The sequence below is a fragment of the Thermobia domestica genome, unplaced genomic scaffold (assembly GCF_964235325.1).
Source record: "Thermobia domestica unplaced genomic scaffold, izTheDome1.hap1.1 HAP1_SCAFFOLD_219, whole genome shotgun sequence".
In the NCBI taxonomy this organism is placed as follows: domain Eukaryota; kingdom Metazoa; phylum Arthropoda; class Insecta; order Zygentoma; family Lepismatidae; genus Thermobia; species Thermobia domestica.
This window is the reverse complement of record NW_027655942.1, coordinates 212,835-233,572: the sequence shown is the minus strand read 5'-3', so window position 1 is coordinate 233,572 and position 20,738 is coordinate 212,835. Positions and strand designations below refer to the sequence as shown.

Sequence of the window (20,738 nt, the reverse complement as noted above, 5' to 3'; positions counted from 1 at the left end):
TTGTAAAGTACATTGCTCCGAGTTTAACAATTTACTCTCATAAAGCTATAGCGTATTCTAAAATTAGTCAACGTGTGTATGAAAAGTAATATAAACATGACACAGTTAACCTTCCGAAAGGTGAATGGGTTAGAAAAGAAGTAGTTACTAATACTTGGGAGAGTATATGGCGACATCTGAAGCAAATCATTCCCCAGCAAGCATTTAAGAACATCAAGATGGTTGACAACTACATAGCTGAATATCTTTGCCGAAGACAAATTTTTGTAGATAATAAGTTAGATGATGGTCCTAACTTTCGAATTTTTCTGGACGATATTCTGAAAGTGTATGCTGGTTTCGGAAGAAAAGAATTAAGTCTTGAAAGGCCTTTTTCCGATGTAGATAAAGAAGATGTGAGTGAAGATATTACAGTAAGTAGCGATACTGAAGTGATCAAAGTGAAATCTCAAGTGTAAGGCCGTTTCCAGTTCCTGAAGTAACTAAACAAGACATGAGAAAAATAAGTAAATATATGTGAAAAGATGACGAATATTTAATATACAATGGTAATAGAGCGCAATGTTTTGTCAGAAACCTAAAATTGTTGGAAGACAAATGTTGTTTGAATGATAGTGTAACTGGAGCTATTCTTTCCTATCGTGAAGAGACACACGATAGTACATATGCTGAAGCTTGTCCTGTGATCGACATGATAACTGGCTCTTACGGACCTTACGAAAGAGTATGGGCAAATTTCATTCTAGAACGTGATCATTTTTCACGGCGTTTTGTCTTCTTTCCAGTAAATGTAAATAGAAACCATTGGGCATTAGTTGTTGTTGACAATGCGGAAAGAACAATTTCGTACTACGACTATTTAGGTGGACTCGGTAGAAATTATTGCATTGCAGTTAGAATCTATCTACAGTTCATTGTTGAAAAATTCGGAAATACAACTGATATGGCAAATTATATAATTAATTCGCGTGTTCGAAACATTCCTAGACAAACAAATAGATATGACTATGGGATGTTTGTGCTCCTTTACGCCGAGTGCATTATTAAAAACTTTAAATTTATTTTCGACCAGCAACACATGCCTTTGTGCAGGAAAATGATTCAAGTAGAACTAATTGCTTTGGATTCTTAGTAACATTAGATTTCGTGTTTATTGAAGATTAATTTATCATCAGTATTGACAATATAGATTGCCGAGGGAGAATTTTAATTTCAACGTAGTAATAAATAATTAAGTTCTTTCTGAGCTATGTGTAAATAAGAAATAAATTCACTTATAACATTTTTGAATTAGAATTGGAACAGTGGATTATATGTTAATTTAATACCGATATACGGTATTATTTCAATATAACTAATTCTTTCATATCTTAAAATCAGTTATATTTTAACCAATACATTTCTCTGAAATTCAATCCATCAACCTTATTTTTCTTCCACCCTTCACGTGTTTATTGCTTATTTTGAGTAAGCAAGAAATTGACCTTAGTCAGATAACTGAAGGGGAATCTAAAATTTTAACAGGCACACGCCAGAAATTCCGCATGGACAGTTAGCCATTATTCGTGTCAGACGAAACGACTAACCTCAGGATATGTTTTGTACAAATCGTCATCAGATACCAATCTAACACACTTTTATATGGAAAACAACATACACCAAATCAACCATAACTTACCTACAGCGAAGTTCAAGATGGACAAGCTTGCTAGAGAACTCAGGAATGTAGCCAAAATAAAACATATCAACGAGAAAGGGATATACTTCAAATTTTTCAGAGAAGAATTGTCAAGGAATCAGCGACAAAACGGAAACACAGCCCATATATCGCGAGAACACATATAACATATTTATCTAGATGTTAAATTACGAGCGTAGCATCGTAACATTCAATGCATGGATAATTACTAGAGACCGGATTTTTTTAGGTGCACAGTGTGCAAGAAGTGCGTTATTTTGTTTTAAAGGTGCAAAATTTACAGCTAAATATTCATTTTAAAGCAGCACAGAAGTTAAAGCAATATAGACAAAAACTTCGACACAGACATAAGATCATATACGAATTTAACAAAGACTGTCAACCTCGCGCTTTTGTATTAAAGAAAGCCGACGGAACAATTCATTTTGAATATTATACGCGCAGCAAAAGAATGAAAAAAGAATACATCTTAATGATCGTTTGGTTATCTCACAAATTACTCAAGCCTAAACCCCAGGGGTGAAAATGGGACATGAGCATACTACTTAAATTGAAATCGTTCGTTCCTATACTCTACAGTACAAATTGTGTCCGTTTGTATGTATTCCAGTGGTACTACGTTTTCTACGTTTGATATCCTGCCTTGGCCAAAGTTACTTCTCACTTATCTGAAACCTTAATAACTTTAATTGATTTACATTCATGTTCAATAAAAAAATGAGCTTTGTTAGAAATAAGAATTTTAATTATAATATATGAATATTATATAGAGAAATATTTTTTTAACAAAAGCAGTCATTCTTTTTGCTAAGATCTGCACTAAGTACGGCACTAAGATCATTCTTCCATCAAATCATTTTTCTGAGTCCTTTGATGTGATAGAATGATCCTTAATTTCGTACTTCAGTACTGACCAAAGCTTTTAAATAGGGCTCAAAATCTCCGGCAACGTAGAGGTAAATCCAACGGCCTTCAAACCACATCGTACTCCAACTTATCTATAATTGTGTTGTCTTGCTGGAAACGGACGTTATCCGTATTGGTGTCACCAAACGTTTTATCGAAAGATGGTTCCAATTTAGTTTTCCTTAGCTTTATCCACTTCTTTTGTAATCTTCTGTACCATTACCCACCACTATTTTGTCGACTGTATGTGCCAATATTCAACATATTACTTTCTCATCTATATACTAAGGTTTCCGCTACATATTCAGCCGCATTTTTCGGCACTCTTTGTCTAATTCGTGTGGCAAACGTAGTTCTTAACACCTGAAAATATGACTAAAATTATTAAAATTCAAAATAACAACTAACGAGACGTTAACTTGTTTTTCTCTTAATATGTTGTTGTTCAAAGTAAGATTTATAAAGTGGTATTATAAATGATATTGTGCCCTATGATATTGTGCCAAAACAATATAATGAAATTTCAACGTTTCCTACACTACTGAGTATGGTATTCTGAAATTATATATAACAACCAAGTTTTTTCTCCTCTTGACTAACCCGCCATGTTGAAATCCGCTTTCTCTACCGGCAGAAACGTTTTTCATGGTTCCGTATTATGCAAACAGTCATTTCATAACAAATCTTTTGTCTATTATGTAATAAGGTACTTACCAACTTTCAGTCTTGTCTACCAGTTGTGATTTGTTTTTACCCACTTCTTTGTAAATTTTCAAGATTTTACTTAGTTTTCAAATTATTTACTGTTCTATTGCTAAACACTATGAAAACACTTTCCGATCTTTGCGATTTGTATTTTATTTTGCTTCATCTCATTAGGTAAAAGTGCATTTTTCTTTTTTTTTACCTAAATTTAATTCGAACGTTTTGGGAATTCCTATAGATAAGTAATATACAGTACTTTATAGTTAAGCCTAATATAGGTCCCTGTCATCACGGTACAACGCATCCTCAAATTACAAATTAGAGAAGAACGCATCTACATTAAGTTTTACGTCCCACACTTAGGCCGGTAAGGTTAAAGGAGAAGTCTAAATATTGACATCAGGCATGAATATATTAAATAAGTATTCGCAGAGACATGAGCATGTGTGGTCCTGCACATTGGGAGTTTGCCGTGAGGTTGACTTCATCCGGTAAAACAAATATGAGCTTGTTAAGAAAAAGATCACAAAAGCCTTGGACTAGGATCGATAATTTGGCACGACCTCAGCGAAGTAAAAGAACATGAAATATGGAACAAAAATATTAGAAATATTTATAGGAACTCGAGTAAAAATATGTAAGGGGAGTTACAGAAATATACGATGGACCTAGTAAGAGTTCAGTAATTTAGTAGGGAAACAAAGGGAGGAGTGATCTCCGGAAATTTCATGTTCATTGTCGTGAAAAGAAATAAAAATCACCAACTAGGAACAGAGTTTTTTGTTCAGAAAAGAATAATATTAGCAATTATACGGGTTGAACTTATTAATGGTAAGTTATTTTTATTATTTTAATTTTTGGTGATGTGTTATGATTTATTTTTAATGTTAATGCACGAACAGAACATAGGCATGGTGATTTAAAAGTAATTCTTATGAAGAAACTTAAACTATTCTTCGTTGTAGTATTTGACCAACTCACGAGATACCATATAGAACTTGTATTAGGAATTTTAAGTGCAAAGATAGGACGAGAGAATATTTTCAAATTGATAATACAAAATAAAATTCTGCATATATTGAGTAATGACAATTGCCTTAAACTCGTGAATTTTGCAACATCGCAAAACTTACTATAAAGAGTACATAATTCCAAAAGCCCAATGTTCATAAATATACTTGTACATCACCACGTGGAAAAACACAGTATCAAATTGATCACGTTCCAATAAAAAGAAGAAACCAGTCTAGAATAATTGTTGATGTTCGGTCGGTTAGTTATTCATGACTGTGATAAAGATCACTATCTGGTAGCATCGATCGGAGGAGAGAGATTATAATTGAAAAAATTAATTACGATTAGACTAGGCGACAGGGGAATACCAGATTGAAATCCCGAATAGGTTCTCGGTTTTAGAAGGTTTAGTTTTCACTTCTGTGCAGAATACTTGAAATGAAATTATAAATAATATTGAAATCCGTGCAAAAGCAAAGACGGGCACTCAGAAATACATAGGAACAAACTATAGTTTGACCCGAAACGCACTAAATTAGCAAAGAAGGGAAAATGTTTTAAACTGCAATGGCTGCAAATTTTCACACAAATTTTCATTAATAGCAGCAGGGAAACTTCCATTTTCTTTGAAAAAAATAAGCGCTATTTTTTTAAGGTAACGAATTTGTAGAAAGTGATAACGAAAACATTGTGTGCATGTATAATGCCATCAAAGAATTTACAAAAGACTATCAACTCCGTTCTCTGTATATTAAAGAACGAAGACGAGCCAATTCTCTCTGATACAGATAGCATTTTGAAAAGATGGAAAGAATTGTTTATTGATTTGCTTAACATGCACTCAAAAACTAATGTTCTTGGAAAAAGTGAAATGTACACCGTAGAAAACTATATTCCAGAGCCTAGCCAAACAGAAGTTGAAATTACTATAAAAGAATAAAAGGAACATAAATCTCTGGATTTAGATTAAATTTCGACTGAGTTAATTTTAGTTAAGGGCGAAAAATTGTAGAAAACTATACAGTCCTTATCCTTATCTGGAACAAGCGGGGATTGCTTCAAGTGTTTAAAGTGTCAATCTTTGTTCCAGTTCACACCAAAGTCCAGAAGACGGGTTTTAATAATTATCGAGACATGTTTCTACTGTTGATATCCTATAAAATCACAACTAAAATCCAGTTAGCAAGACTAATATCATACGGAAATGAAATTATTGTAGATTATCAATGCAAATTTAGTAAAATTCCACCAACTTCTATCAAATACTTACCATTAAATACTCGAAAGGGAATTTGAATACAACATACAATATTCCAGTACATCAACTATATTTTAGAAAGGCATATGACTTAGTTATTGGTGAACATTGTATATCGTTCTTACACAATTTGGAATATCTAAAACGCTATTTGGATTATTTAGTGTGTGATTAAATGAATTCTAAACTAAACTCCAAGTAGGAAGTTCCTTGCCCAGAGCTTCAGTTTCGAGAATAGACCGAAACAACGGATTGTGATGTCGCCATTATTGTTCAACTTTGGTTCTGAGTACGCTGTAAGGAAAGTGAAACATACGAACCAAGGCTTAGAACTAAATGCTACTTATCAATTTCTGGCGTTTTGTGATTATGTAAATCGGATAGAAGATGATAGAAGAACAATATAAAGAAATGCAGAGAAATCACGAAACGCTTGCAGCGACATTGGATTAGGAGCTAATCCAGAGAAAACTAAATACGTGGAAGTTCACCGGGATTGTAATACAGCGTGTTATAGATGGATCAAAATATCAAATAATATTTTCCACAGAGTATATGTTTTCAAATATCTAGGATCAATATTAACTGGCCAAAAAGCATATAAAGAAACAAATGAAGAGTACACTGAATACAATATTTTTTATTATTTAGTTCGAAATATTTTGATCTGACGAATTCCATTGAGGTCTTTGAAGCTTAAGATGTATGAGATGATAATCTTGCTTAAAAGAATATTTGAATACAAGAGAAACGGGAAAAAGAAATAGTCGAAATTTCAAAACAAAGAACAACATATAAATTCATACTGTTTACCAAACATTGTTAGTCATCAAATCAAGCACGCTCTGATGGGCATGTCATGTAGTCAGAATATAAGAAAGTATGAACGCTGTCAGTGTTTTTACTATATTCAGCATTTCAATCTTGTTTCCTTGAGATCAGCTACCATTCATCCTCTCAATTCGTCTAGGACTTCCGTTAATTCCACTGCATCTTTGCTCTTAAGGTTAACATTACGCTGGTGTTGCATCTGGATCAATATCAATGCAGAAAATAATTTCCCGCTTATGTTAGCGGTAAACTTCTCTGCTTCAAACTCCTCATGATTACAAAATTCATTTTTTCCCAATACTTTAATGTCTCACATGTGCAGTAGAAATCTCGCAGCATTATTTTCGTAGTTAAACGCAAGCAATCAGGAACGAAATCTTGTCAGAAAAATATCAATCATAAAGTTGAAAATACAGATTTATGTTAAGGATAGTAAAATTTAGTTCGTTAAGTGCTTCTTCATAGTGCACTTCAGTAAAATACTAGCACAAAAATGCTTTCCACGTTTCATTCCGAGTAAAGTCTTGAGCATCTGAGATCTCACAGTGTACATTCCGCATCAAAAAAATTCCGACAACTAACACCGTGCAGTTAGGCCACCGAATATAACCTTCTTATTCCATAATCGTGTCACGTAAAGGGACCCTTCTCTCTCCTCCTTTCTTCTCTCCCATACTGTACCTGCTCCTATACTCTCCCATACTCTCTCAGTAACTGAAATGAACTAACATGAGCATAATTCTGATTTCAAACCACACATGTATTAGTTTCGATAAAATGAAATATCAAAAACGAGACGAAACAAGATTCATAAGATGATGTAGGGAGAAACTGAAACACACACAATGAAAAGTTGATACCAATGAATGCCAGATATTCACAGATATTCAAAAATGAAGCAGACAGAAAGAAAGCGAGGGAGTGAGAAAAATAAGAAGAAAAATAAAAAGGAGAAGAGATATTGCTTTAAAATTCGAAGGTAGTAAGAAAAGAACCTAACATTATAAAGTTCCGTTTCCAAAAATCCAACAGTAATATAGAAATAACTTTGGTTTTCACATATTTTTCACAGAACTATTCGAACTATTTTTTTTTTCAGAACTATTAGAGTATGCTTTAAACATCCTTTATGTCACTTTCATAACGGATAGCATACTCAATTTCGAGTAGAACTATATACTTGCGACACACATCTAGGATAATGTCAAAAGTTTAACACACATGTTTTGTTTCCGCGTGGTTCGATTGCAAATTCGGGAGTGTTCGTTGGACGTACTGACCCAAAAACACATTCTAATATACCCAGTAGATAGCATTGGACATATCCTTCATTTCAGGCTACTAATGCAAACAAAAAAAACGAAAAGAAAAAGAAAGAAAGAAAGAAAAATTGAAGAGTGCTATTTTACTGCTATATTTCTATCAGACGTACCCTATATTAAAAGTAGATACTGTGTCGTAATGAAAAGTTACAAATGTTCGATTGCAAAAGTTTATTTTCTTCTTAGACGTAGCATGTTTGAAATTTCAACGTGAATAAAACACATTGAATTATAGGATGAAAATAAATTTTATGTTGAATTAGTATAAATAAAATTCTGTTTTCAAATAACCAAAGAGGATACCATTTTCTAGTCTTTTCCAAAGATTTATCTGTCCAAACATCTAGTATTGATTTCAAAATTCCGGAATAACATAATTTGCACAGATAGAACGAACACGTTAAGAGCTCAAACGGAACATCATGTCAGTCGGATGATGTAGACTACCACTCGGTCGAGGATTCAAATGAGTAGTGTGGTAGAGCGTTACCCTCTGGTGGTTGGGGTCCCGGGTTCGATCCCAGCCCCCGCCAAGTGAACTTTGTGGTGGACAAACACCGTGCGCGTGGGTTTCCTCGGGGTTATACCCTTTACTACCACTTTTTTCGTTCCACCGCATCATTCATTACTCATCATTACCGTCTCCTTAACCTAACCGGCATGCTCGTGGGACGTAAAACTCAAAGATTTCATTTTATTTTTTTTTCAAATGAGTATAGTGAATTCAAATGAGTAATTCGACTGAAACTTGGTAAACCAGAGGATAAAAAAGACATTTTACTTATTTCCGTGCGTTTAAACAGTATTTCTTTCAGTGATGACCCGGTCATGAGACGTTATCCACAGAGCACGAAAAACACAAAGCCGAAGTTCCCAGTTAATTAGATTCTCCAGACCACGTATGTCGAGATTTTGCTCCGTTTTGATTTTGGAACATGAAGTGCGTGTGTGTGTGTGTGTGTGAGAGAGAGAGAGAGTGAGGGAGATGTGAAAGATGGAAACACAAAATAGGAAAACTTCAAGAAAAAGAGAGAGGGAGGGGGACGAATATAAATATGGAACATACTTTTCATTGCAGTGTATGATGTAGAATTTACACACTGTATGCTCAAATTATCGCCAGTGTTGCATTGTAAGTTCTCAATCAGAAGACAAATCTCCATTATTTTATGCGAAAAAATCATTCTACCTGATGGGAAGTCAAACCAAGATTTTCAAATTGGAAGTCTAGCACGCTACCACTACACCATCTATTGCTTTAGCCTTACTTTCTTTAACAAATAGTCTAGTGTTCTTTCTGAGAACGATAACACGAAAAGTATATGCTGCAGATCAATGACGTCTTCGGAATGTCCTGGTAATTTCCTTGCCCTTTCCCACCCAATATTCGTAAATCGTGTCTATCATGATACAGGTGTTTGCGTCCACATTCTTATGTATTGCTTGTGCAGCATGATAAGTCGATTCTTCAGAATCACTTTGTAAAAAGTTAAATTTGGCGTGAACAGGATTTCAACCTATGTTAGGTCGCTGTATTATTCATAAGGCCATTACATTACCCCTACACTATTGGGTTACCTGAAATTACAAGCCAAATAGTACTTAGTTTAGTCCTGATCTTTGGAACGAAACGGATTTTTCCTGTAACGTTATTTCCACCAAAGTGCACAACGAAATTCATTTATCCGACAGCCTGAAGAGACATTAATGCCCAGTAATAAAGGAAAAACATACAATCCAGGAAAAAATAGAGAAATAAAACATATTTTGCAGTAATTTCCCCGTGCTAGTTCAAAAGTACGCAAATAATAATAATAATAATAATAATAATAATAATAATAACAATAATAAATTATATTATAAAATCGAATGTAACTAGGTTTGTGGCTGCTAATGTCTTGAACCACTCAACCGATCTCGATCAAACTTTCAGCATAGATAAAGCATGGATCTGGGACGACTTTTATATTTTCAGTTTTACGGTGCAACATAGGAGCCGGTGTCAGGGAATGTCAAAAAATAGAAATGCAAGTGGCTGTATTTGTGACTTCAGCACTCTTGAACCAACCGATTGATCTCGATCAAATTTTCAACATAGATGAAGTTCAGGCCTTATGGTATTTATCTATTTACTTTGACGATATAACTTAGCGTTGAGGAGAAAGAGGAGTTAAAAGAGTAACTAAAACTTGATAACTCATGAAAAAAGGTATCAATATCGATCACATTTTTAACTTAGGTGAGGTTCGCACCGGAGATGATTTTTATCATTTCACTTTTACGGGAGAACTTGGGGAGGGGAATGAAAGAGAGAGATATATAAAAATAAATAAAACTTAATGACTCTTGAACAAATCTCGATAAATTTTCAATCTAGATGAAGTTCGAACCTGAGATGGTTTATGTCATATCACTTTGACGGTGTAATTTAAGGGACGGGGAGGGGAAGCGACCTTTAAATGTTAACGAAAAATGACCGGTATTAGTGGCGAAACTATACTTTTTGTAGTCACTGATATTAACAGTGACACGTCTGTTGCTTTTTTAATCCAAATTCAGCCCATTCGCTTGGAGGAGGGGAAGACGTATAAAAATGATCGAAATAACTAATATCAGTGTCGAATTCATAGTTTTTGGACTCGCTGTGATGAAGAATGACACTGCAGATGCCGTTCCCCAAAACATAGGGTGAAGAGGAAATATATAAAACTCATCGAAAATGCGCTTTAGTAAAATTCATAAAAGAGCGCTTTAGTACTATGCGGTGACTGAGTAACGGAACATATCACTATTTTCTCTCAATTTAAAACCAATGAAGCGGGTAATTGATAATAATAATAATAATAATAATAATAATAATTATAATAATAATAATAGCAAACTACTGTGAATGTGAACGTTTAATATTATTATTATTATTATTATTATTATTATTATTATTAATATTATTATTATTCACGTACTTTTGATTTGCACAGCGAAATTACTGTAAGATATGTTTTATTTCTGCATTTCTCTAATTTCTGTAATCGACTTATCATACTGGACAAGCAATACATAAGAAGGTGGAAGCAAACCCTATATCACGATAGAAACGATTTACGAATGTTGGTTGGGAAAGGGCAAGAGAATTACCAGGACATTCCAAAGACATCATTGATCTGCACTATACACTTTTCGTGTTATCGTTCAAGAAAGCAACACTACACCATTTGTTGAACAAAGTTTGACTAAAACAGTCGGTGGTGTAGTGGTAGCGTGCTAGACTTCCAAATGGAAAATCTTGGTTCGATTTCCCATCAGGTAGTATGATTTTTTCGCATAAAATAATGGTTGCAAAAAGAGATTTATCTTCTGACGGAGAACTTACAAAGCATCTCTGGCGATAATTTGAATAAACAGTGTGTGCGTTCTACATAATACACTGCAATGATAGGTATGTTCCATATTTATATTCGTCCCCCATGCCTCTCTCTCTCTCTCTTTCTTGATTTTTACCTATCCTATTTTTGCATTTTTCACTTTTTCCCCCCACTCTATCTCACACACTCACGCACTTCATGTTCCAAAGTTAAAACGAAGCAAGAGCTCAATATACCTGGTCTGGAGAATCTAATTAACTGGGAACTTCTGCGTCGTGTTTTTCGTGCTCTGGTGATAACATCTCCAGTCCGGGTCACCTGTGACAAAAATACTCTTTAAACGCACGGAAGTAAGTAAAACATCTTTTTTATCCTCTGGGTTACCGAGTTTCAGTCGAATTACCGGGTCACTACTCATTTAAATCCTCGACCCAGTGGCGGTCTACATCATCCGACTGACACGATGATCCGTTTGAGCTCTTAATGTGTTCATTCTATCTGTGCAAACTACGTTATATCCGGAAGAGATGAAATCAATACTGGAGGTTTGGAACAGATAAATCTTTGGAAAAGCCTAGAAAATGGTAATCTCTTTGGTTATTTAAAAACAGAATTTTATTTATACTAGTTCGACATAAAATTTATTTCCATCCTATAATTCAATGTGTTTTATTCACGTTGAAATTTGAAACATGCTACATCTAAGAGGAAAATAAACTTTTGTTTTCAAACATTTGTAACTTTTCATTACGACACAGTTTCTACTTTAATATAGCGTATTTCTGATAGAAATATAGCAGTAAAATAGCACTCTTCAATTTTTTCTTTCTTTCTTTCTTTTTCTTTTCGTTTTTTTTGTTTGCATTAATAGCCTGAAATGAAGGATATGATCAACGCTATCTACTTGGTATATTAGAATGTGTTTTTGGATCAGTATGTCCAATGAACACTACCGAATTTGCAATCTAACCGAACGGAAACAAAGCATGTGTGTTAAACTTTTGACATTATCCTAGATGTATGTCGCAATTATACAGTTCTACTGGAAATTGAGTATGCTATTCGTTATGAAAGTGACATAACGAATGTTTGAATCATCCTCTATATATTCGAATAGTTCTGAAAAAAATATGTGAAAACAAACGTTATTTCCATATCACTGTTGGTTTTCAGGAAACGGAACCTTATAATGTTAGGTTCTTTTCTTACTACATTTGAATTCCACAGTTTTATCTGTTCTCTTTTTCTTTTTCTTTCTTCTTCTTTTTTTCTCTCTCTCTTCTTCATATTTGTATCTCTGTGTAACAGACATCCATTGGTATCAACTTTTCATTGTGTGTGTTTCAGTTTTTCCCTACATCAACTTATGAATCTTGTTTCGCCTCTGTTTTTTTATTTCATTTTATCGAAACGAAGACATATGTGGTTTGAAATCGAAATTGCGCTCGTGTTGTTAGTTCATTTTAGTTTACCTGACACGATTATGGGATAAGAAGGTGTATATTTGGTGGCGCAACTGCACGGCGTTAGTTGTCGCAATTTTTTGATGGAGAGTGTACATGTTTGAGCCATCTTTTCTATCTTGTCGTTGATAATGTTGATTCGTACTGTCTCATTATATTTGGCCATTTTTGTTATATGCTAGTTTTAAAGAGTGATGTAATCATTATATAGTTTCCAGAAGATCTCACACTCTTCTAGAACTTGAATCTTCTTTAAAAGTGACATAACGTTCCATTATTTTGCCTTTATCCTATACAAAATGTTGTTGGACTCAAATGTCCGTCGTACAGAAAGAAGTAACAGACATTGTGGATGAAAGACTGTGTTCTATAATATCAATTGCACCTGAGGCAATTATTCTTTCGTGAAGTTAAGTGGGACGAGTAATTCACATTTGTGGGAGAAAAAGAAAGAAAAGAAGAGAAAAGAAAGAAAGAAAGGAGGAATGTCTGGATTTGCACTCAGCTATATGATTCTGATCGTATTAGACAATACAAAAAATTGAAAAAAAATCTTAGACTACTTTACGTAACAATTTCTATTAAAAATATTTGTTCTTCTTTTATCCCTTCTAGTGAATATACAACATATTCAATGCACCACTGGTAGTCAATGTAGAGGTAATTTTTAAACAAAATTTTTGAAATTACAAATAAATGTTTTTACTATTTTAAATGTAAAATGTGGCGCCAATTATTCAGTATGGATGCTGAGTTCTTTAGGTTCCACCCCCAGATTTATTTTAGCAAGTGTAGACAAATATCCATTAAAGTATCACTTTTTCCGGAAGTAGATAGTTTTGATTCTAATATATTCGATATTTAGGATCTTCTACAGAAATTCATCTGCAAATGATACATGTTCATATGTGCATTAGCATTTGTTGCGATTCGTTCGTGGTACCAAGCCTAAGATGTGATTCCCAGTAATGTTCCCAACAGTCCTTTAAAAATAGGTTATGACCCAAATTGACTGGACTTTTCAAAATAACCTACATTTAAAATATTTGCACTCTATGTTTGCCAGAAATATGAGAACTTATAAATAATCAGGTAAATAATTTTAAAGAAAGAAATTCAGTATGTTTAAATGGATAACTATATTTATAAAACATACACTGAAGAAACAAAAAATAAAAATAACAATGATCAGATAGGGTTAAGAAATATTTCTACTTTGATCCTTCATTTGTTATAGCGTCAATAATAAAATTACGAAAGCACGCAAGCGGAGTTCACAGTATGATATTGACACGGCACTGAAAATAAGAAAATGAATAGATTTAAATCGATATCTCTATTCAAAAAAAAGACACACACACACACACACACACACACACACACACACACAAGGGAAGAAACAAAAAATAAAATAATATTGGTCACCCAGAGTTACGAAACATTTCTATTTTGCTCCTTCAGATTTTTATAACGTCAATATCATTACCATTGCACGCAATCGGGATTCCCAGTATCACACTGTCACGGCACTGAAGCAATAGTTAGTTCGATTATTGTCTAGCGTTCACGCAACAAATGGAGAGGCCGTGTACTAGTTAAATGTACTTGTCAAATTAATTTCAAAGGCAGATGTTACTTTTCTGTGAGCTAATGTTTGTACTTTATGTACCATAATAGTGAGTTCTTCTCAGAGTTGTTTCTAGGTTTTCTCCGTGAATTATACGATTGCAGGGGAAGTGGCTTAAAGTATATTTTATAAGGTATTCTTGGATATATATATATATATAATAATTACAGAAAAGTAGGAACAGGTAATTAATTTTACCTCTTCTTTTGAAAACAAAACGTTTCAATCTTATTCTATTTGAAACAAAATTAGGATTGATATTAATAAGGAAAAAGGCATACTTCACATACCAGAGCTGTCAAAATGAAAGTAATATCGTCATTTACTTTTCGTTTATTAAAAGCTAAAATACTTTACGATTATTAGAATTTCACTTATTTTATCATTAATAAAATTAATAATATAATCTTCACCTCTATACAGAGTGGAACATTTCTCTTGCTACACCCTATTAACATTTGAATTAATACAACCATTTAAGCCTCTCGCTATGCAAACATAGGTAAGAGGACATTGCTTTCGGCCCACAATGATACCACATCAAAAGATTTGAGAACCCTATATAAAGTTGTATTTTTCTTAAATAGCGATAAGGTTATTTCATGTTTCAAACCAACGTGTTAAACGGGCATTTACGTACACTGCGTGTATTATTCAATGTTTGAACCTACGAACGGTGCTCTATTAAAAAGATCCAAGTTTTAGTCACCTCTATAAGAATAATAAGGCAAACGAACATATGCGAAATATAGAAATAAAGTACCTCAGTGTCTAATACCGTGATCATAGCATGGAAGAGTTCGATTTGATACAAATAAAATTAAAATATATACGAAATTGTACTCTCTCCAAAATCCTTAATTTCCAAAAAAACTGATTAGATAAGAACCCTACCTAATTGCATGGATATCTTTCAATAGATATGAGGATTGATAATGTCCTTTACAGCAGACATGCTAAAGTTTGAAATGATGTTTAAAAAATTTAATGCCGAGAACTTATTCTAACCCCATACTTGTAAAGTAACGGTTTTTCAAAGAAACTTTCCACAAATTCTCCATTTCAAGCAAAATATAAAATTTTATATATTTTTGTCATATTTCCCTAATCGGCTAAGTTAACATATTGCTGTAAATGACATATTGTTTATAACACTTTTGGAAAAGAAAAAGTTTCGGTTTAATTTAACACCAATAAAATGCTAATTTTGAAAGTTATGACAATCTTTACCAACCACTAAAAATCTGTTGTTCTCATGGTTGAATTTGAATTGCATTTAATGTTAGAAATAATTAGAATTATTATTATTTTTTTATGTAGGTTTATATATCAATTGAATTTGGAGTTGAGGAAAAATGTGGGAGCAATATTCACCCCTTGGCAAAGCTGTTGCTTTCTTCAATATATATATATGTTTAAATTCCTGTTAGCTCTAAGCAGGAGGACGCCCCAATGGAAGAGGACAAGATGACTCTTGAAACACTGTAATAACTTGGAATGTGATTTTACTTGAGGTACAAAGTCTGTTGTGACCTTGAGTGAAGTCACATTGGTAAGGTTGATATCTACAAACCTCTGCAAATTAAAAGAAAATTAATGTCCCTTCTAACCTTCGAATATAAATAAGTTGTGTCAATGAAATATGTAGTGGTTTCCTTAATGCTAAGGAATAACATTTATTTTCACGATGGTGAGTTTCTGTAAAGAATCACCAATCTTTAATTGTTTCTTTTTTAAAGATTAATTATAGATTGATTATATATTTAATATTAAGGAGTATCTAAAGTTAATCACATTTCTTGTGTTAGGTTTTAATTCCCGTCCATGAGATAAAATTAATTCAGTTTTTGTAGGATGGGAGCTAAATTTGGTGCTAGCTTAAATTTCCTTTAGAGATCAGAAGGTATATGATACAAAAACGACTTACATTTAAATTGCATTTATTCTTACAATGGCACTATACCTAGGTATTTTAAAGGATAACAGCGTTCAAGGAGGCGTCATCGATATTCCAGTGCAGTTCCCTTGTTTTATGGGCTAACATTATATTAGGCACCTTTCCTATCAAAGTTAAATTTTCTATGACCCAACTACTACGAAACTTCTTTTAACGTATTTAATTGAAATAACCTTAATGTTTTAAATATTATATCTGAATTCAGCGCAACAAGGGAAAACAAATTACGAGTTTCTGCTATTTAAAAATGATGTGACATTGCAAATTAAAATTTCGTCCCCATAAGCTAAAATAATTAATAAATATTTAATTGTTTCAACTTTGTAGAATAAAAGCAGTACAGAGTTTTAATTACCTTCTATTAGATCCTAGCAAGTAATTTTTACAGACCTAACTTATTTCAAAACGCCATTCACATTTCCAAACTTTCCTAGTCCAGCTCTAAGATATAGGGCAGCAGTTCTCGGTTGATCCACATCCATTCCGTTCAAACCTCAATGGCATTCTAAAGTAGGCATCACCATGAAGATTAATGCTTGGTTGTTCTAAGGAACAAAATTTAATCAAACGTTCATATGTTCAAAGCCGAATTCTCTATCACTATTATCATCGTTTAGCTGGTGAATTAGAAGTACGACGTAAGCTAAACTCTACACTCTCAAATTAGATTAAATGTTTTTAAATACTAAAAGTATACAAAGGAAATAAACAACTGAAAAGTGGTGGATCATGAGAGAATTCCACGTTACAAACTAACAGTTTATTGATTTAATGTAATGGAATCAGTAAATATTTCATCGCAATAACTTAAAAATAAAATAGTATAATACTTAAATGATTATCGGATCTAACATACGAATAAATACCATCGAATAATTTTGACTCGCATGAAACAGGGCTTCTGAAAAACGAATAACTGTGGTACTTGTACAGTAGTGAAGGCGTGACGTATTGTACAATTAATAAATTGGCCGGTATTAAATCCTTTACAACAAAGAAATTAACCCATACCAAAGCCAACAAAGAAATTCCTAGTTGTAAATGTATCAACGTAATATGCAAATAAGAATGCCATGGAGAGTTCCAGAACATAAATTTCGGTTAGATTATATTATTATTATTATTATTATTATTATTATTATTATTATTATTATTATTAATAATAATAATAATAGTCATTTGTTGTGGTAACCAAACTACTGGTTCCGCCCTGTAAATATGATTTATTTACAGCAGTGAATAGATGTTGACAAACAAATACAAGTAAGAAAAATAATGCTCGTGTTGGTGAACAGTATATTTGTATGGAAGTCTGTGCATCAGATGTACCTTTGTTTCCTAAAGCATGAAAAATAGAAATAAAAATCGAAAATAAACCTGAAATTAAATTTCAAATTTTGTGCCCTCGCGTATGCATTGTAAATCAATTCATGTTTAATTAATGAAAGTAAATGATTATAAAAGAATTGTGAGGCTGATAGTGTGTGGAGAAAATTATATATCTCCGAGATAATCTGCAATCACGATGATATCCACCAAACATCAAATCTACAATGTATGATTTAATCATTGATATCTTGCAGAAAAACGTAAATGTTTAAATTATTTTTATCTAAGACAGCTCTTCCAAACATTTCTTATCTCACTTTTCTGAATACCCAGCACTAATATATATCATATGATAATTTGGGGTGGACAATATGAAAATAGAACAAAACAAGTTTGGACATTTTTAATATACGTATATGTGAATATAAAATTTAAATTTAAAACTGAAGTTTCCATATATAGCGTTGAAGACGTAAAGTGCTACGTGTTTTGGCAAAAACAATATTTCTTATCACAGAAAGAACATAAAAATTTGTGTTCGTTTTCACCCAAAAGAATTAAGACAAGTTCTGCCCATCATTGGAGTTAAACACGCACGAAGGTATCCGCTTCAATATGCAATTCAAAAACCACTACTTACACCAGTCGCATGTGTTTTTTTTTTAGAAAATTTAGTTTCAACTTAGATATAGATCATAAATGTAGCATTGCCATGAGTTTTATAAAAACATGAAAAAATCATTTTTATTGATATGTCATTTTATGTACTTTCATTAATATGTTTTATGTAATATGTGAAATAGTATTTTCAAATGCTATTAAGTTGTATTATTTTTTTATTAATAATTATGTAGAATGTTTTCTGCACATGAGCTACTACTTCATATTCATTTACCTGTAACTATTGCAACAAATAAAAAAATCCTTCTTTAGAATAGTAACGTGCAGTGTAGTAAGGTATATTAGTGGTGAATGCTGTGAAAATGATATCAATATATTTGGATATCTTTCTTATGTGTTATGATACCGAATTTCTGAAACATACAGGTGTTTTATTATGAACAGCGGGATTTCAAGGGCTTGTACTTATTACATTTAACGTAATTATAAATTAAACATCAACTGAGAAAGCAATTCAAACAGTGTTTCACACATGTGTTCAATGTGAGCACTATTAGTCACGGTTCGAGTGAATAGGTGTTCTTCAAAAACCTTGATCAGCGTTGTTTGCTGAAATTGATGCAACAATTGCATTAATCTTCTTTCTCAAGTCGACTAGTTCGGATGGTAGTGGCACATGCAGATGATGTTTTGTGAATCCCCAAAGGTAAACATCGCGTGGCGTCAGATTTGGTGAACATAGTGAACTTGCGAAACAAGCTCTGCCATTCGGAACGTCGGCCAATCCACGGTGGGGTACCAATCTCTTCTGGTGGTAAATAGAGGAAACAGTATGTACTCATGTATGCGTACAAAAGTGCTTCAGTTGCTTCTTCAATGGATGTAATATTTATAATTGTGGCTTAATAGTAGTAAATACTAAAAAACTTTACAACCCCGATGTTTAGTTTGAAACACCCTGTATAATATATTATATAGTTAAAAACACATTTCTAATAATAGACAATTGCAAACCTTTTCGTCTCTTAAAGATACTAATATATTAATTTTAAAGGTGCAGATCTAAAGGACAAATACAAAAGTCTGAATCAAATTTTATCCTATATACTCAATTAGAGACTCCTGACGTACATCTTACTGTCAAGTATATATAATTATTTTCTTAACTTTTTACTACCGTAGGCAAAATACATCGTAATGTGTCACAATTTTTATTATCATTAATGAAGCAACTCTGATTAAGAAAACGTTTACCTTGGCTTTACTGTAAGCTAGTAGTAATACCGTGACCCTATCGAACTTTTGATTATCCAATTTGGGACCTCATGGACCATAGCGTTAATGCGAATGAGTCAGGATGCTCTTGCCCGGGATTGCGTCACCTCTTGAAATTTTGCTTATGCTTATTTAGGAGCCATGCAGGCTGGTGCGAATGAGTCAGATGTACCTCGGCCTGGCAAATGCGTTTGAATGACGTCACTGAATTTGGAGTTTTGGATTAGAATTTATGATGGGTCTTTTATGAGTTTAAACTTACTAAAAATATGGTGTTGATGATTTATTACGTTATGACTTAGTACAGGTTTATGAATGCTTTTTATTTTCGTCCCCTTTTATTTCATAAAATTTGGAGATTGTATCCCTTTGATGAGATAGTATACAATTTGACTCACACTGGTGCAAATGAAATCTTTAGTTTTACGTCCCACGTTTATACGGTTATGATAAAGGAGACGGAGACGATTAGAAATGAATGAATTCGGGGAATGAAAGTGTGGGAAGAAACTGGAGTATCTCGAGCATAACATTATCCACCACAAAACTACTTTCGCGGGGACCGAACCAGGGACCCCATTCAGCAGAGGTAAACGTTTTAGCACTGAGTCACCGCGCCCCCTACTGGTGCGAATAAATTAGATGTACTTGGGTCGAGCTAATTGTTCGTTTGACGTCACTGAACTGAGATTTTTAGCTTGGAGTTTATGATGGCTTTTACGTTCCCTTTTATGGGTACAAAATTATGAAAACAAGTTTTGGTCTCTTTCTTGATCATCTATAACATTATAAATTTGTAGTCCCCCAGTAATAGTATGATTAGTAATAGTATTAATATGAAACTCGAAAACTTTGGAGTTTCTCCGTGGCTAACAAGTTAGCGTATACGCCTATAACGTGGGAGACCAGAGTTCGATTTCTGGAGGGAGCTCATGCGATTCGGATTTCACGGTAATTAGTAGGTTCTATTTTCGCAGCTAAACGGGACATTAAACTCAAAATCAACTCAACTTAAATCGAAAACTTGGGAAGGAATACTTAAGTTTTTTAAAGGTTTAGTTTTAGTCATGGAACTTATGGGACTCGAACCACGATATTCAATTGTCAAAAAGTGGTTCCAGTAAAGCATACATTAATTTTAGACGAATTAATTAGGGGGAGGGACAATCCCGTACCAGGCTATTCTAAAATTCACCTTTAGTTCGGAACAAGGCGGAAGTGAGAGGAAGCGAAGTACAGCGTTGCCGCTGCTTAACGTGCGGGAATGGTATCGTCTGCTTCAGACCAAGGAGTACCAATCTCGAGTACTGAACAGGCAGGGAAAAAAGAAGGAAGAGAAAAAAGCAGTTTCATTGTTTTGTTTTCAGAT

General features: G+C 33.3%; 1 protein-coding gene across 1 annotated transcript in view; it reads left to right on the top strand.

Annotated features, from left to right (window-relative positions):
* Window positions 1-218: 218 nt before the first annotated feature.
* The window catches only part of LOC145676566 (uncharacterized), a 106,557-nt gene continuing 86,037 nt past the window's right edge, over window positions 219-20,738 (top strand). Inside the window, exon 1 of the mRNA XM_081747402.1 lies at window positions 219-454. Within this exon, the coding sequence (XP_081603528.1) occupies window positions 219-454 (236 nt within the window). The remainder of the gene's footprint in view (window positions 455-20,738) is intronic.